This window comes from Rhamphochromis longiceps, linkage group LG8 (assembly GCF_057381845.1).
Source record: "Rhamphochromis longiceps isolate RC_006_pf linkage group LG8, R_longiceps_female_GT1.1, whole genome shotgun sequence".
Lineage (NCBI taxonomy): Eukaryota > Metazoa > Chordata > Actinopteri > Cichliformes > Cichlidae > Rhamphochromis > Rhamphochromis longiceps.
This window is the reverse complement of record NC_140564.1, coordinates 2,508,938-2,528,466: the sequence shown is the minus strand read 5'-3', so window position 1 is coordinate 2,528,466 and position 19,529 is coordinate 2,508,938. Positions and strand designations below refer to the sequence as shown.

Sequence of the window (19,529 nt, the reverse complement as noted above, 5' to 3'; positions counted from 1 at the left end):
TTTTCAAATGGAATGCCAAGCTCCTTCAACTTGTCAAGGACAACATTGGACAGGTTAAGGCCAGTTGTTTGCTCCACATTTATATAGCCAAGAAAGTATTCTTTAATATCTGGTTGTGCTTGGAAACAAACAATGCGTACTATGACTGACATTTGTTCAGTGTGACTCACATCTGGAGTACAGTCAAGAATGATGGAGAAGTATTTTGCCAACTGGATTTGCTTCACAATGGCGCGGAATGTTTCTGAAGAGATAATCTGAATTAGTTCGTTCTGTGTCTCAGGGCTGAGGTAATGTGTGTGGGAACCTTCATCTTTTATGTTGGCCAAGTGATTTGCCATTACAAGGTCATATGTTGCCATAAGCTCTACTTCCTTCAAGAAGTTGCCATTGTCCGGCTCATAAAGACAGTCAGAAGAGCCCCTAAAAGACAAATTTCTGGAAGCCAGTGAGAGAGTTATTGAGAGTAATCGTTTGAGAATCTCTCGCCACTTTTTCCTTTCTGCCTCTAGTAAGGTCAACTCCTGTTGATCTATTGCCATGCTTTTCTTTAGCCGTGTGTCCAGTTCTCTCCACTTAAGCATGCACTGTATGTGGTCTTGGCTACACTCATGACCCCTCAAACGGATGTTGATGTTCGACCAGTCACTGAAGCCCTCTGTACTCAGCTTTATATCCTTCACACTGAAAAGCTTACATGCAAAGCAGAACACAGCATTGTTCTGCGGTGAGTACACTAACCAGCTCCGGTGAACCTTTTCTCCATTGGGAAGAATTTTGAACTTAAGGCTAGTGTGAAATGCTCTTCCATCAGGCCCCTTTGGAAAATTAAAATCAGAGCTGACATTAAAAGGACCTCTCCGCACAATTTCAACACGATCAGCATCTACAATGTGAGCTGGCCAAAGAGCAGGATCGGTTGAAGGGGGCACACATGTCTCCACAGTGTCACTTTCTGATAGTCTCTCAGTGACAGGACTCTCAGTGGTACTTGTGTATGGAACTGTACCTGAACTGGTGGTTGATGGTTCTTGTTCTTCTTGGCTAGGGATTGTTGCAGGGTCTACAATGGCTGGTGGTTGATGTCCAGGGATGGCACTACTACTGGATGGTTCATCCTGTCCTTGAGATCCTCCTTGAACATATTTAAGCATTGACCCTGCATACAAGAGAAAATATTCAGGGATTTTACAGAAATACAATTTTGAATCTACAGTAGGCCTACGAAAGATTGCATTATAAGACTAATAAATTAAGTAAGTCACTGGTACATTTAAAAATTACTAACTATATTTTACATGTATAGATTTTCATAATGGCAAATGGCAATATAAACATGCTGTACATAATTTGATATAAATGCGCAAGTAGGAAATCTATATTACTGGAAGATATAGGTTTCATATTACAGTTTCACCAACAGATGTCGCCCTTGATCTATGAACCTAAAGAAAGACGAGAACTATTTATGTGTTCAGACGTCAATGGCATAAATAAGATATGCGTCTTTATAGATATCCTGAAATGCAGCAACATACAAAGTAATCTTGTCTAATCTGATAATAATACTTGACTGCATCACTGACCTATCCCAAAGTTAAGGTTAATCAGTAGCATGCATGACGTTAGCCAGCTAGCAACCTGAGGAGGGAAATGCTAGTCTCACGAATCACGATAACGTTAGCAATCGTGAGTCACGATTGCTAACGTTATCTGAAAACCGTCAATTGAGTGACCATGATGAGTTGCTTTTAGTAGTCCATTCTATATTCATATCCACAACGTAAACAAACTACCCAACATCAATCATTTGCAACATTTGTTAACACAGTATGAACACTGCTAACAGGAGCTATCACAGAGTTGACGGACATGAGCGTGCAAGCAAGGGCTACAATAATGAACTTTTTTTATTATTATTATTTAAACATTGCCTTACCGGCAAGCGACGCCTGAGTTTCATCACGCTTCCTCTTCTTCTTTCTTTTCTCCGCTCCCGACTCCTGTTGCCGTTTCGAGGCCATGTTCAAACAGGTGTTTACCAATTATAGAACAGACCACTGGGAGTGGGGGGGCACCAGGAGGAGACTGGAGACAGGGCACAAAGCAGATTCACCCCTTTTCTCGGGAAAATTGTTTTATGTTGCTTTTGTATTGTTTAACCATATTAATGCATATGATATTTATAGTATTAATATGGTTTACTTTTTTTTTTTACGACCCTGATTTTTTTGGTGCCCTACCGGCCATTTGGTGCCCTACGCAGTGTGCGTTATGTGCGTTTGCGGAGCTACGGCACTGTTTGTACGTCATTTCTTTAGAGGATTTAAAAATATTCTGATTCTGATAGATAAAATATGTAAAAATGTCATTACAAAGATATGTGGAATGACCCTTTTTTACTTAAGCACCTATTTGTGCTGTTGATGTATGTGATGAATATGGGTGCAAACGGCAAAAGAAGCATGTTGGTTTGTATAAAACAAAAGCCCATCCTGGAATCTGGAATACCAAATCTACTGTTTACTGGGACATGCAAATTATTTCTGGAATAATAAATGGTGTGGTGTCATTGGAAGGAAGTGTACCTGGGAGTATTTTAAGTGTGGAGAGATCCAGGCTCGAGGTTTAACCTTTCTTAAGTGATTTTCAGCACCCACTGCATTGTCCTTGACTTCAATATAAGACACAATGAATTGTAACTAGGCAGGTATTTTCCAGCACCCCCGCCCGGCAGGAAAGCCAAAATCCTTCATCTAAGGTCAAGTTTACCCAAGATACTGCAGCACAATACCTCAATAAAACCACGAGAACAGAACACAATGGATGCAGACCCCCCCCCCCCCTCCTCTACATGCTCACACTTAGCTCTCAGTGCTACCTTCCAGCTAAGACTTTGATGCTATCATCTTCCTGCGGACCAGATGGTTTTCCACGACTCTTAGAATCATCCCATGTGTGCAATTAGTCGTTTCATACGACAGCAGAAAAGCATCTCCACTTTCCTCACCTGACCATCCCCCATCCCTGCTAGTCCTTTGTCCCGGCCCCACCGAGTTCCTGTTTTGACAATAAAGGCAGTGTAAGGGGAGACAAACACACAATACATACAGCAAGTACTACATTCAGTACACAAGGTACATGTCTGGAGCCCAGTTGGATTCAAAGTTGCCGTGATGGAAAGAGGAAGACCCCCGCCCTCTCTTCCATCCCTGCATTTGCAGGCCAGAGTGCTGAATTTATGAGAAAAGAGAAAGATAGGCTCCCTTGGCTGGAATGTTATTGAGAAAGGGAAGATATGGTGGGTGGAAGATGGAACAGAGAGGGGAATGAATGACTATGGAGGCGAGCGTGAAGTGTTTCTATACAGGAATGCTTTACAGGGCGGGCCAGGGTCAGGCGAGGCAGGTCACACATACAAAATATTCCAAACAAGTAAAGTTCGGAAACTGCAAAGCTCACCAGATGCAGAGTGATAGGACCGCTATTCCAGAATGTCGCCTCCAGACAGTGTGCTAGAAGTCACGAGGTAATAAAAACCACAATGGTTCATCTCAGAAGCAAATGAGTGCAGAAATAAGAATCCCACTACCTCTCCTGCTGAGAGGTCCCGTCTCTGGAGGACGATGATACAGAGTTTCCAGGTTAACACGACATGACAGAGAATGAGAGCATGCAGCAGCCTGCAGAGACAAACATGGTTCAACCACAAAACTTTAAATGTCCCGGAGCACTCTCCTCCCCTCCGCATGTGTGTTAAGCACATCTTAATGATGTCAGCAGAAGGGTCAGAGTAGCTTTGTGCGCACACTGTAATTATGTTGTTTGCCCCTTTTGTCACAGCTGACATCCCACACAAACGTTTTCCTTTCATTCCTCTGAGACAGCTTCATGTCTTTACTCAGAATCGTCTCTGTTTATGATGGCCTCTAATGGCTGCACTGTGTGGAAAACCTGAAGTGAGTCACACGGCTCGGCTTGGTTAGCCTGTGAGTACTTGCACACATCGACAGAAAGAGGAACAATGCACAAACACACATAAAGCACTTCATGATAGCAGAGACATACCACTCCTTTTACCAATACTCCTATCCTAAAGCTAAAATTTGAATTGTGACTTCACCACATTAATCAGTCTTTTAATCCTGTATGAATCTGGATACACCAACCAGCAGAACCACAACGCTGCTCTGGACTGTGATATGTAACAAGACACACTATCAGCCTTAAAATGTGATAATATGTCAGTAATGTGTTTAGCTACAGTACGTTAACAAAACCTCTATCAGAAGAAATAATGTCATGATTTATGCTCTTTTCTCCACAGGATGAAGTGAAAGTTCCCTCGAAACTCAGCATTTCAAAATCCATGAAGGTTTCCGAGTCTGTGTCGGGAAGCAGAGGAGGCAGTCTGCTCGAGCTCAAAGAAGCTGTGGAAGAGCCCGGAGAAGAGGGAGAAGAAGGAGAAAAGGCAGACAAGCCTCACGTGGACCTCTCATCGGACGAAGAGGGTTTGGAGATCGAGGAGGCCATGGAGGAGACTCGTGCCGAACGCATCAAGCGCAGCAGCCTGCAGCGTGTACAAAACCTGAAAACTGTTTTCTCAAAGGAGAAGATGGATAAGACCAGAGCAAAGACCAAAGAGAACCTGGAGAAGACCAGACAAAAAACCAAGGAGAACCTTGAGAAGACCAAGCAGAAGACAAAGGAGAACCTGGAAAAGACAAGGCAAAGAACCAAGGAGAATTTAGAAAAGACCAAGCAGAAGACCAAGGAAAACCTGGAGAAGACCCGCCACAACATTGAGAAGAAGATGGGAAAACTCGGGACACGCATGAGCGTCAACCCTGAGCGCAAGCAGAAGATGAAGACATCCAGCGACAAGATGAAGAAAGCCTTCACACCAGACCATGTGGTTTATGCCCGGTCCAAGACCGCCGTGTACAAAGTGCCCCCCTTCACCTTCCACGTCAAAAAGATTCGCGAGGGTGCTGTTGAAGTGGTTCAAGGCACTGAGATGGTCGAGGTGTCACAGGATCCCGAGCCCTTCAGTGAAGTGGACGCGGAGGCTGAGGAAGGAGGGGTGGAGGTGGAGATGGAAATGATGAATGGAGGTGGTGATGAGGAAGAGGCTGATGAGGATGAAGAGGAGGACAGCCACGATGCTTTGCAGGAGCACGAAGACAGAGACAGAGATAGCGATTAAAGATATAAAGCAGATGCTAACAAGATCATTGTTAGCATTAAGATTAAGATACCACAGAAAATTATGAGGCTAATTACAACCTGGGTATCATTATTATTATTATTATTTTGATTTTGGCCATGATTCCTGCCAATTAAGACAACATTGTGTTCACAAAAATGCTTTCTGGGAACATGTAATTCTCAGATTATCCGACAGGTGGTGCCCAAGACAATAATTCAGCCTAAAAAAAGTGAGCATTCAAACAGATTGTAATCATTCTCTGCAGCAAAACAGAACAATTATAAACACAACCAAACTAAGTCAGAGCTTTTGCAGGAGGCCGGTGATGTCTTTAACTGACCTTTGGCTCTGTTTGCATCTCACCTACATGTCTGCCTGCTTCAAAGCTCCACTGGCCCTGATTGTTCTGCACTCACAGTCAGAGTCAGTCTTTGTGTTAGGATTTTTAAAAGTAGCACCTGAGAACAGAGAGGAAACCCTGGAGCTATAACCATGAAGAGTGCTAACACATTTGGCTTTTCAGCTCTATAAGGTGATCATCTACAGAGGCCCCTCCCCCAAAAGGTCCTTTTTATGGACCACGTGCTAAAGGCTGCGCTGTTATTAAGACTACAACAAGTTATATTTTTTCCTTTATTTGATTACACATTATGGCTTAAGAATCACTATCCAAAGGAATATGTGACATTCCTCTCAGATTTCCAAAGGTGGAGATGATCATGAGCAAAGACCAGGATAAAGGGGAGAAGATGAAAGTTTGTTGTGAGCAGGGCTGAATTATTCTTAGAAAGTGTCCCTTTTTCCTTTGTCTGACTCACAGCTGGAGAAATGTTTGTTTAAAGGATGTCGGGCTGCAGATTCCCGACTGATAAATGATAAATTCACAGAGTAAATATTCACGCTTATCCAGAAATATCAAGTATCACACATGCTATGCTATTCCTTCCACCGTCTCTACTTACTAATGTTATAGTATTCTGCTTAATTTACTCTTTACTTAGAAGCACAATGATGTCTGTTACCAAGTTATTGTTGAGTATTTGTGTATTTGTATGTGATCACATTTTATATCAGGCTAATGTTCTTACTGCTGACAGACTGTAGTAGACTCGCTGTGTCTTTGTTGTTTTTACAGAACATTGTACGGCCATTTCTCCCAAAGAACAACCGTTATGAAAATGAAGGTAGTTAGGTCCATTACATTTCTTTGAGTGATCTTCTCCTGTGTTGAAAAAAGTCTTCTGTCATTTTTTATTGTTTTTTTTTGTTCAAAAGACCGTCTGATATGAGTTGGGTAAAGAAGCTGCCACAAGGACCAACGCATCCTCAGCTTTTACAATCACTGTGTGCTCTCTGGAGCTTTTATGTGACTGCTGCAGACTGACACTGACCCCTAGTGTCTGGTCATTTCATCATATTTTCCTCTACACGTGTGTTCACCAATAAAACCAACAGCTCTTTTTAAAAGTCAAGAATTTATGTTGATTTGCATTTGAATGTTCTGCTCTGACTGCATCTCTGTAGCTCATTCATCATATATTTCTACAGGTGTTCTGTGGTAAGGGCAGGGGGCGTGGCCAGAAGCCAGAAGGCTACAAATACATGACAAATGATTCTAAGAGAGCTTCATGTAACTGTTCCCAAAGGTTTCTGCAGTGTTTGTCAAAGCTTAGTTCCCAGAGTCATCACCATTTGCTGTTCATCTTTGTATATAATGTGAATCCCAGCCAGTGCGCTGCTGCCTGCGCTTCTTCCACATTTACATGTCAAACAATTGTGATGTTTGCACAGCTTGCAACAAATGACATTTATATGTAAGGACGGCTGAAATATTTTAGCATTGTCGATGTGCAGCTGAGACCTTTGGTGATTTGATGCTCAAACCACCAAAAGGGGGAAACAATGCCATGTCTGTGAGAGCAGTAACAACATGCAGCTGCACTGAAGCCTGTGCCAATGGAACAAATGTTCTTTACACTTAACCGTTTGCTTGCTTTTGTTTCCTTTGTAATGTTACTTTGCTTAACCACTAATGATTTCATTAAAATGCTATTTGGTTCACAGCTTCTTTGTCTTTATTGAACATTTTCTGCTGCTCTTGTATTTAAAAACGACTAAAACATTGATATTACAGAATTTGAAATGCAAAGGCATTTATTCATATATATTATATATATATTATATCCTGTGTGTGAAAACTTTGCACAATAAATTAGGACATTTGTTTGGTCAGTGACGTCTTTGTTGGGAGATGCTTCTTAGCCTGTTAATTTCCCCTTAAATGGCGCGTCACTGAAGGGAGAATGCATTCGTGAGTTGAGCAGCAGAGGTGAGGATGTCGGTTGTGCCTATGAAAAACTAACTTGCCAAATCTGCCAAAACAGAACATACATAAAAAGGCACATTTTTCTTTATACATGTACAATGACAATAAAGGTCTTTTCTATTCTGTTCTATTTTTCTGCTACTGGCTCTTGTTTGGTGTCGTTTATTGGATTGAAAGATTGAAGTCTGAGGATTTAACAGTTTATTCATTAAACAAACAGAAGCATGTCAAAGGAACCATCAACAGCTGCAACATACTCAAAAATAATCTGTTCTACTTCACTGAATGGGTTTTATTATGCCACCATATTTCCATCTAAAACATTAAAAAATTGTTATGTGAACATGACAAACGTTCACTGGTTACATTTTACAGAGTTCAGCTATTTAGCTCCAGTAAATCCAACAAGATTGATGTTAAATTAGCGCAATAAAATACTTCAGAGCAACATTTTACATAACATTTTCTTTCTTGTATCAAATTTTATGTACTTTGTGTAACAAGTAGTGTTATTGTTAAATGAACTTATAGACAGAAGATATTACAAATATCAACATTGTAGTTTCAATTAGATTCGTTTACTCAAATAACAAAATTGACCACCGATGAATGACGTCAGAGTTAACAGCATCCAACATTATTGTTATAACTAGTTCTTCCCCTTTTATCTTTCAACCTGTTGGTCTTTTATACTAAACTTTCTTCAGCTGTTGTCTACATTCCACAGAATTACTTGAGCATCACTTTGTGCTGAGGATGTCTGACACTGTCACAGTTGTACAGACGAATACAGATGTTGGTAAAGCAAAACACACACAACAAAATCACAACAAAAGTCACCTCAAGGCGCTTCATAGATACAGAGAAAAACCCAACAATCATATGACCCCCTATGAGCAAGCACTTTGGCGACAGTGGGAAGGAAAAACTCCCTTTTAACAGGAAGAAACCTCGAACAGAACCAGGCTCAGGGAGGGGTGGGGCCATCTGCTGTGATTGGTTGGGGTGAGACAAGGAAGACAGGATAAAGACATGCTGTGCAAGAGAGACTATGGCTGTGTCCCAATTCAGGGTCTGCACGCTTGAAGTATGCATTTCAAGTGCGGGTACGTCACCGCCACGCGACGACGGCTGTCCCAATTCGAAGTGTACTTCAAATGCATACTCCAAATGCGCCGTCGATTTCTCCAAATATCAAACGTGGTCCGGTGCACACTTCGTGGTCCCATATATCCCACAATTCATAGCGCGGCGGTGGGTGTGGATAATTTTGCCGCAAAATACGGCAGAAGGGAGCGGCCGAAGAGGTTTTTTTTTTCCCCCAAACTTTATTGAACTTATAAAGCGAACAGTCAGTCATTCCAGTTCGGTTTGTACAGTAGACATACAAGGGAAATAAGAGTAACAATATACAGTACAATGAAATAAGAAGGATAAATAAATAAAGGAGAAAAAAAGAAAAAAAGGGGGGGAATGTGACAGACTTCATAACAACTTTGTACTTGAAAGTGTCATGGTCCTGGGCCATGTTGGCCCAGTATTCTTAGTTTCTTGTATTTCGTTCCTTATTTAGGCCATGTTTCCTGAGTTGTCCTGTTTTGTTGTTCCCTAAGTGTTTTCCCTTCGTGACTCTTACCCCCTGTGTGCCCCTCTGTGTATTTATGAGCCCTCGTCTCTCTTTGTGTTTGTTCCATGTTTCCCCTGCCCATTATGTCTATGTTCTTCCTGTGCTCTCTCTCTCCCCTCCTGTCTGAACCCCCGTGTACTTCCTATTTTATTTTGTGATTCCCGCACCTGTATATGTCATGTTATGTTCACCCCGCCCTGTCTCGTTATGATTATCAGTGTCACCTGTGTTCCCCGTGTGCTCCCACTTCCCTCGTTAACCCTCTGTGTATTTATGTCTGCGTCTCCCTCAGTTCTGTGTTGCGTTCCCCCTCATGCTGCGTGGATTTCCCTGTGTCTCTCTGCGAGTGTTAGTTTATGGTTCCCAGTTTAAGTTTTGTATTTCCTGTGATCTGCCTTCCAGCATTAAAGCTGTGATTTTGGGTTTATCCCCTGAGTCCGTGAGTTTGCATTTTGGGTCCTCATCCTGCCTGCCACACAGCGAGCCATGACAGAAGAACGCGACCACGACATGGACCCAGCAGCTCACAACCCCTCCGCGGACCTCCGGGAAGATCTGATCTACACGGTGGAATATCACTGTCAGGAGTGGGCGACGCTGCCAGGAGGCGAATACCGGGAGACCGTAGCCGTTCGTCTACAGCGGATGGTGTCCGGACCAAGGTTATTATCGTTAACGAAAACTAACGAAATAACGAAAACTAGAAGTGAAAAAACATTTTCGTTAACTGAAATAAAAAAAAAAAAAAGGAAAACTAACTAAAACTGTAATGAGTGTTCACAAAACTAACTAAAATTAACTGAATTTATAGCAAAAATGTGTTTAGTTTCATTGATGTGTGCGTGTCATACAAGAGTCAAGGGTGAAAATGAAATTTAGTTTCCAGATTTTTTTCTTGCTGTCTCATTATGCCAGCAGGTGGCCAGTACGTTAGTCGAGTCGTCTGTGTTGCTCCGTCCACGCGCAGAATCATGTCAGGAGAAAGCGCCAGAGTCCAATTTGGGATTACTTTGAATATGACTGTGCTTTGGATAAAGCAAGTGTCTTGTAGTGGAAAGAGACAAATTATGAGGAACATTTTTAAAGGGAAAAAAATCCCACAAACCTTAAAGTGCACTTGAAAAGCTCACACAAGAAGGCTAACCTAGCTTACCTTGAGAAGGTTAGGGAGCACACTCAACCCTCATCCCCAGAAACAGAAGCTAACCCCAGGTAAGGCAGCGTGATGCATCCCGAGACAACAGGACGGGGACATCTACATAACTGTGTGAGTCAATTGCCTTCAAAAAGTTTATCAATTCACTTGAACCAAAATTACGAACACCCGGTGCTGCAAGAGCTAATAGTCTCATTGGGGCCAAGATATACATTTTATAGTTGCCTGGTATCAATGGTTGTTCATCTGTCTTTATTTATTTATTTATTTAAAGAACCCATAGGTGGGAATGTGAGTTGTCTGTCTCTGCGTGTTAGCCCTGCGAGAGACAGGCGACCTGTCCAGGGTGCAGGGTATGGTAGCTGGAATAGCAACATACCCAAGGATAAGCAGAAGAGAATGACTGATATGATGAAACTGGGATTTTGTTACACTTAATTATTGCAAACACAAACTATAACTGAAACTAATCAAAACTAAACTGAAACTAAGGATTTTCAAAAAATCTAAACTAGCAAACAATTGGTAAAAACTAATTAAAACTGATATAAAATTGAAAATCTGAAGTCAAAACTAAATAAAAATAAAAACTAATGAAAATTGCAAAACTATTAAAACCCTGGTCCGGACTCCCGTGGCTGTTCGGCGCGCTGCGCCCCCACATCCGGGACTTTCTCGTTTCCACTGTGGGCATCCGCCCGGGGCAGCTGTTCCAGCATGAAGAGCCGGAAACGGTCAGAATCGGAACTATGAGGCTCACCACCGTTACACTGTCTGTTCACGTTTCGCTTCCACATCTTCGCCACCGCCTGACTACACTACGCGGAGCACGGAGATGCCAGAGGCAAGTGACTTCAGTGAAGAGGAGCGGCAGCAGGTGTTACGGGCGTATCGGGAGGACGAGCTCCGTCGGAAGCCCTGGCTCAGTTCCGAGGAGGAGCTCTCGTCAGCTGCCCCACCTCAGACCAACCGCCCACCCTCGTCTCCTGCTTCCTGCCTGGTACGGATGTGGTCGGAGGGCGAGGAGCCGGTCGCCACGGAAGGCCAGGCTTTGCCCACGGCCGCTCCAAAGAGAAAGCGGCGTTCCCGCCGCCGTCGCGCACCGCCACGGCCTGTTTCGCCCTCCACTGAGCAACACAAGGAAGCTGTGGGGGGCATGGACGTTGACCTCGAGGAGCAGCAGCGCGCCGCATGCGCGCAACTGGAGGAAGAGCTACGGGAGGAGCCATGGCTCGCTCCTGACTACGGAAAGGTTTTTCGCGTTTTCCTATTTTACTTTGTGATTCCCGCACCTGTATACGTCATGTTATGTTCACCCCGCCCTGTCTCGTTATGATTATTAGTGTCACCTGTGTTCCCCATGTGCTCCCACTTCCCTCGTTAACCCTCTGTGTATTTATGTCTGCGTCTCCCTCAGTTCTGTGTCACGTTCCCCCTCATGCTGCGTGGATTTCCCTGTGTCTCTCTGCGAGTGTTAGTTTATGGTTCTGTTAAGGTTCACATAATTGAGGAAGGAGAGTACAAACAACCAGGTCCAGAAGATCTTGGTCAAACAATTGATTTTAATGAATACACGCGTGGGAAGACAGGAATTAATCTTCGACTTAATCAAAGCATATACAGATTTTTATAGCATCAGGGTTTGAATTAATGACGCCCCTTCATACGTCATAGACAGAATACATACATACGTCAAATCAAAACCACAATGACTTTTAACACAGTTTAAAAGAATGTTGTCTTCTATCTTCATGGCCGGTACTTCCTGTCACTGCCGGATGCTCTCTTGTCATCTTGACACCTCAGCAGCAGTTCTGCGACAAACTGCTCTTTTGCAACCCCAAGCAAAACATGATTAAACTTCCACCTATAAATGATTCTCTCTAACTGAGTGTGTGTGTGTCGTCCTCAAATGCTCTCTAAATTCACCCGTTGCACTTCTGACCTTTTACCAGACCAGAGGCTCATCCTTATGTGTAATAACCTAACTGAAACTATATGTGCTATATTGAATAAATGTTATAATCAAGAACCTCTACTAAAAGCTTAATAAAAGAATATAAAAGTATAACAGACAATTTGAATAACCTAGTAATTCAAATAGCCTCGTCTAACCTGCTCCTCAGAATAACTTAGACTCTGCTTTCACTCCTGCAAACTCTCTGCAACTTCCTGTCAACTGCAACTTAGTCTTTCTGAAAGACACACACACTGTTTAAATCTCTGAATACAATATCAATGCTGCAGATTATATTATTAATGCAATAGTAATAATGATGATTATTTACCAATAGCAGTAAAATAATTTCCCTGCTCCACAGTTCCTAGTTTAAGTTTTGTATTTCCTGTGATCTGCCTTCCAGCATTAAAGCTGTGATTTTGAGTTTATCCCCTGAGTCCGTGAGTTTGCATTTTGGGTCCTCATCCTGCCTGCCACACAGCGAGCCATGACAGAAAGTTGTGACAGTTCATTCGTTAAACATTTCTGAATAAATTTCAATCAATGATAAACCTTTTTTATTGGAAGTTAATTTAAGAGAGCTTAAGTAATATTCAATTTCAAGTTCCTGTACACTATGCCGGCCACTTGGTTATGGCGTTCCATGTATGCCTTGCCTGCTAGCATCTTGCACCCTGCTGTTATGTGCTGGATTGTCTCATCTTTACACAGCCTGCACCTGGGGTCTTGCCTGGTGTGATAGACCCCAGCCTCTATGGATCTTGTGCTCAGAGCTTGTTCTTGTGCTGCCATGATTAGTGCCTCTGTGCTGTCTTTCAGTCCAGCTTTGTCCAGCCACTGGTAGGATTTCTGGATATCAGCCACCTCCTCTATCTGCCGGTGGTACATACCGTGCAGGGGCCTGTCCTTCCATAGCGTAGTGGTTAGACTACACGCCTTTGGAACAGAGGATCGCAAGTTCGATTACTGCCTGGGGCGTCTGTATCCAGTAAGGGTCCTAAGGCTAGACCCCCTATGCTAAGCAAGCCTACCGCAGACATGAGCGAGACAGATAAATATGAAGGCATGCCGGCTCGGACGTCGCCCGGATCAACAAGGTCCGCGTCAGGTGTTGAGGAACCAGGGCACCCTGACGAAAAGTGGGCTACTGGAACAAGAAGGCATCGGTGGGCAAGAGACGAAAACAGGGCGTTGTTGGAATGCAAGTAACCCCGGCGGAAGGGGCTACATGAATAGGATGAGGGACCTATGGAATATATATATATATATATATATATATATATATATATATATATATATTTTTTTTTTTTTTTTTCACACAGCATCCCAACTTTTTGGAATTGGGGTTGTTTGGATATACACTCAACAAAAATATAAACGCAACACCTTTGTTACTGCTCCCATTCCCCATGGGATGGACGTAGAGACCTAAAATTCATTCCAGATACACAATATAACCATCCCTCCCAAACAGTGGTCACAAATCAGTCCAAATGTGTGGTAGTGGGCACATCTGCTATATTGAGATAACCCATCCCACCTCACAGGTGTGCCACATCAGGATGCTGATCTGACATCATGAGTAGTGCACAGGTGTACCTCAGACTGCCCACAACAAAAGGCCACCCTGGAATGTGCAGTTTTGTCTCACAGCAAAATGCCACAGATGCCACAAGCAATGAGGGAGCGTGCAATTGGCATGCTGACAGCAGGAATGTCAACCAGATCTGTCGCCCGTGCATTGAATGTTCATTTCTCAACCATAAGCCGTCTCCACAGGCGTTTCAGAGAATATGGCAGCACATCCAACCGGCCTCACAACCGCAGACCTCGTGTAACCACACCAGCCCAGGACCTCCACATCCAGCAGGTTCACCTCCAAGATCGTCTGAGACCAGCCACCCAGACAGCTGCTGGAACAATTGGTTCACACAACCAAACAATTTCTGCACAAACTGTCAGAAACCGTCTCAGGGACGCTCAACTGCATGCCCGTCGTCCTCATCGGGGTCTTGACCTGACTCCAGCTCGTCGCCGTAACAGACTTGTGTGGGCAAATGCTCACATTCGATGGCGTCTGGCACGTTGGAGAGGTGTGCGCTTCACGGATGAATCATGGTTCACATTGTTCAGGGCAGATGGCAGCTGAGAATGTCCCAGTTCTTGCATGGCCAGCATACTCACCGGACATGTCACCCATTGAGCATGTTCGGGATGTGCTTGACCGGCGTATACGACAGCGTGTACCAGTTCCTACGAATATCCAACAACCTCGCACAGCCATTAAAGTGGAGTGGACCAACATTCCACAGGCCACAATTGACAATCTGATAGACTCCATGCGACGATGTGTTGCACTGCATGAGGGAAATGGTGGTCACACCAGATACTGACCGGTTCTGGGTCCCCAGACCCCCAATAGCGCAAAAAACTACACATTCCAGGGTGGCCTTTTGTTGTGGGCAGTCTGAGGTACACCTGTGCACTACTCATGATGTCAGATCAGCATCCTGATGTGGCACACCTGTGAGGTGGGATGGGTTATCTCGATATAGCAGATGTGCCCACTACCACACATTTGGACTGATTTGTGACCACTGTTTGGGAGGGATGGTTATATTGTGTATCTGGAATGAATTTTAGGTCTCTACGTCCATCCCATGGGGAATGGGAGCAGTAACAAAGGTGTTGCGTTTATATTTTTGTTGAGTGTAGGTTGTCTGTAGGTTATAGTTCTCAATATTAATATGAAAATGAACATTAACTAATGGTGAAAAGTTACAGAAACATTACTCACCAGTCCCCCGGCCCCCTTCCTTGCGCTTAGCGTACAGCCTCAGGGTGCTGGACTTGGGGTGAAACCCTCCATGCATGGTAAGGAGCTTTCTTGTCTTTATGTCAGTGGCTTCTATCTCCTCCTTTGGCCAGCCTATTACCCCAGCAGGGTACCTGATCACGGGCAGGGCGTACGTGTTGATGGCCCGGATCTTGTACTTACCGTTCAGCTGACTCCTCAGGACTTGCCTGACCCTCTGCAGGTACTTGGTGGTTGCAGCTTTTCTAGCGGCCTCTTCATGGTTCCCATTCGCCTGCGGGATCCCCAAGTACTTGTAACTGTCCTCTATGTCTGCAATGTTGCCTTCTGGTAGTTCAATCCCCTCAGTTCTGACTACCTTCCCTCTCTTTGTTACCATCCGACTACACTTCTCCAGTCTGAACGACATTCCAATGTCATTGCTGTATAGCCTGGTAGTGTGGATCAGTGAATCGATGTCTCGTTCACTCTTTGCATACAGCTTGATGTCATCCGTGTACAGGAGGTGGCTGACAACTGCTCCGTTCCGTAGTCGGTATCCGTAGCCAGTCTTGTTAATGATCTCACTGAGGGGGTTCAGGCCTATGCAGAACAGCAGTGGGGACAGAGCATCTCCTTGGTAGACCCTGCACTTGATGGTGACTTGTGCTATGGGCTTGGAGTTGGCCTCTAGTGTTGTACGCCACATCCCCATTGAGTTCCTGATGAAGGCTCTTAGGGTCCCATTGATCTTGTACAATTCTAGGCATTCCAGTATCCAGCTGTGGGGCATTGAGTCATAGGCCTTCTTGTAATCAATCCAGGCAGTGCACAGGTTGGTCAGTCTGGTCTTGCAGTCTCTGCTGACTGTTCTGTCTACCAGTAGCTGGTGTTTTGCGCCTCTGGTATTCTTGCCAATCCCTTTCTGTGCCCCACTCATGTATTGACCCATGTGCCTGTTCATCTTAGCCGATATGATGCCTGACAGGAGCTTCCATGTAGTACTGAGGCAGGTTATTGGTCGGTAGTTGGATGGGACTGGTCCCTTCTTGGGGTCCTTGGGGATCAGGACCGTCCGACCTTCAGTTAGCCATTCCGGGTGTCTCTCGTTAACTAGCAGCTGGTTCATTTGTGCTGCCAGACGCTCGTGGAGTGCAGTCAGCTTCTTTAGCCAGTAGGCGTGAACCATGTCGGGCCCTGGTGCTGTCCAACTCTTCATACTGGAGACCCTTTCTTGGATATCTGCCACTGTGATGGTTACTGGACCCTGTTCAGGGAGGTCACTATGGTCTGCCCTCAGATCCACTAGCCACTGAGCACCATTATGAGCCACCGTTATGGGTTGCGTCCTTCTCCCATATGCTCTTCCAGTATTGCTCCGTCTCCAGCCTTGGTGGTGCTGTTCTCTTATTGTTCCCTTGCCACTGAGAGTACACCTTTGCTGGTTCTGTGGAGAACAGCTGGTTTATTCTCCTGCCTTCTATCTCTCTGGTGTACCTCCTCAAGCGGCTGGCCAAGGCTGTGAGTCTTTGCTTGGCAGTTTCCAAGGCCTCAGGTATGGACAGTTTGCTGTATTTCTTATGCACCTTCTTTGCCGCACCTTTCTGCAACTCCGTTAGTTGGCTAACCTCCCTCCATGCTACTTTGATCTTGCCCTCTAGCCTCGTTGATCAAAACAATCATGTTTTATAGTCCTGTGGTCTCAGCCTCAGATACGCAACTAATCAAAGTTATGTCATGACAAAAATGAATGACTAACAAAAGATTTTTCTCCTTCATTTTTGTCACACAAAGCTGTATGTAACGTGTCTCGCGGTTAGTATCATGGTTGCTAGGCAACCTGAGCAGCACGACGAAGCGTATACTGTCCCATTTCACAAGCCTCTCACTTCCGCACTTCTCGTACTTATAGTACGCACCGTACGTAGTACGCGTAGTGCGCGTACTTCAAGCGTGCAGACCCTGAATTGGGACACAGCCAGAGGTTAATAACAAGTACGATTTAATGCAGAGAGGTCTATTAACACCCAGTGCATCATGGGTGTCACACACCAAGGAATAAAAAGGGGTTTTAAGATGCATTTTAAAAACTGGACAGTGAAGGGAGGTCTGAGTAAGGATGAAGCTCAGGTAAAAAACAACAACAAAACAAACAAACCACAGAATTTTAAAATGAACTTGAAAACATACAGGCAGCCAATGGAGTCTGCCTGGAGGAAAATCAGGCTTTGCCAAGCACCTTAAATGATAAGAACTTGGCAGTAGCCCTAATTTGAGTGTCCAATTCAAAAATCACTGTCCATCTTAAAACCCAAGTTATTAACAACAAGTTTAAAATACACTGCCAGGGGTCCCAAATGAACAGAGGAGGAATCACAGGGGCTGCTAGGCCCAAACACAATCACCTCTGCTTTGCTTGAATTACATTTTAAAAGTTCAGGGCCATCCAAGTGTAACAAGTGCAGCATGACAGTCAGTCAAATTCTACAAAATCATTAATACAATGATCCAGACATGAAGGCTAAAATAGTCCAGTGTCCTACTTGAGTACAGAATAAAAAGCACACAGTCCAAGTCCACTTTAACAGGGACCAGCAGGTGTCCTCCAAGACCCACCACCCTGTAAGAAGGAGGCCAGTGATCACTCCGGCCTCAGCAACTCCACTCTGAGGCATAGTGTAGGTGTTGGCCTGCACAGAGACAAACTATCACAACCCACAGAGGAGCAAACTATCCATCATAAACATATCAGGTCATATTTCATACCTGCACAGAGAGAAAAAATATCACAGCAGTGTTTGTAGTGCGGGCTGTAAGTAGACAGGGCATCAGTGTAATCAAATACACCTGCCTTCAATTAGTCCAACAACATCACAGCCAGTGACTCACAGCAAATATGACACACAAAACCACTGCTAAACTAGTCGCACAAACAGAGATGAATTAATAAAGGCAACATCAGTCCACCATGTTAGACAAGTGTTAATATCTTCTGCCAGAAGTGAGTTAATACAGAAGGCAGCTTTCTGCTTCAGAGGCAGATAAATCTGGCAGTCGTCAGCATGACAGTGGAAGGATATTCCATGATCTCCAGCCCTGTAAATACAATGAAAAACAGACCTAGAATTGAATTCAATTTTATTCATATAGCGCCAAATCACAACAAAAGTCACCTCAAGGCGCGTCATAGATACAGAGAAAAACCCAACAATCATATGACCCCCTATGAGCAAGCACTTTGGCGACAGTGGGAAGGGAAAAACTCCCTTTTAACAGGAAGAAACCTCGAACACAACCAGGCTCAGGGAGGGGCGGGGCCATCTGCTGTAATTGGTTGGGGTGAGAGAAGGAAGACAGGATAAAGACATGCTGTGGAAGAGAGACAGAGATTAATAACAAGTACGATTTAATGAAGAGAGGTCTATTAACACCCAGTGCATCATGGGAATCCCCCGGCAGCCTATGCCTATTGCAGCATAACTAAGGGAGGATTCAGGGTCACCTGGTCCAGCCCTAACTATATGCTTTAGCAAAAAGGAAAGTTTGAAGCCTAATCTTGAAAGTAGAGATAGTGTCTGTCTCCTGAATCCAAACTGGAAGCTGGTTCCACAGAAGAGGAGCCTGAAAACTGAAGGCTCTGCCTCCCATTCTACTTTTAAATACTCTAGGAACAACAAGTAGGCCTGCAGAGCGAGAGCGAAGTGCTCTAATAGGGTGATATGGTACTACAAGGTCATTAAGATAAGATGGGGCCTGATTATTTAAGACCTTGTATGTGAGGAGCAGGATTTTGAATTCTGGATTTAACAGGAAGCCAAAACAGGAGAAATCTGCTCTCTCTTTCTAGTCCCTGTCAGGACTCTTGCTGCAGCATTTTGGATTAGCTGAAGGCTTTTCAGGGAGTTTCTAGGACTTCCTGATAATAATGAATTACAGTCGCCCAGCCTGGAAGTAATAAATGCATGAACTAGTTTTTCTGCGTCACTCTGAGACAGGATATTATGGAGGTTTTTAAAACCTGATTGGAAGACCTCTAAGATACCATTCTAATTTAAAAAGAATAAAATCAATTGGGAATATACAATTTTCTCCAGGAGACAGAAAAGGCAGCTTGGAGATAGTTAACCACTACAGTGTGGTCCACATTAGATTAGACTGAAGCAGTAAAGTCAGGGTCAGACTGTCACAGAATAAAAACGGGTTTTAAGACGTGTTTTTAAAAAAAATGGACAATGAAGGGGCCTCCCTGGGAAAGAAACAATTCTTAACTTTATATGTCAGCACTTTGTTACTAGCAGCCTGTCACAGGTAATTTGTTCCCAATTCTTGAATGAAAAATGCCAAAAATAACAGTTTAAAAGTATAAACTTGTATTTTTACGCCACCAAAGAGCTATTATCTGAAAACTTGGCACATCTCAGGATAGTGTGCAATGTGTCCTTAAAAAGTCTGAAAAA

General features: G+C 43.9%; 1 protein-coding gene across 1 annotated transcript in view; it reads left to right on the top strand.

Annotated features, from left to right (window-relative positions):
• The window catches only part of LOC146662880 (caveolae-associated protein 1-like), a 39,270-nt gene extending 31,998 nt beyond the window's left edge, over window positions 1-7,272 (top strand). Inside the window, exon 2 of the mRNA XM_085415448.1 lies at window positions 4,328-7,272. Coding sequence (XP_085271574.1) covers window positions 4,328-5,206 — 879 coding nt within the window. The 3' untranslated portion in view covers window positions 5,207-7,272. The remainder of the gene's footprint in view (window positions 1-4,327) is intronic.
• The last annotated feature ends 12,257 nt before the right edge of the window (window positions 7,273-19,529 follow it).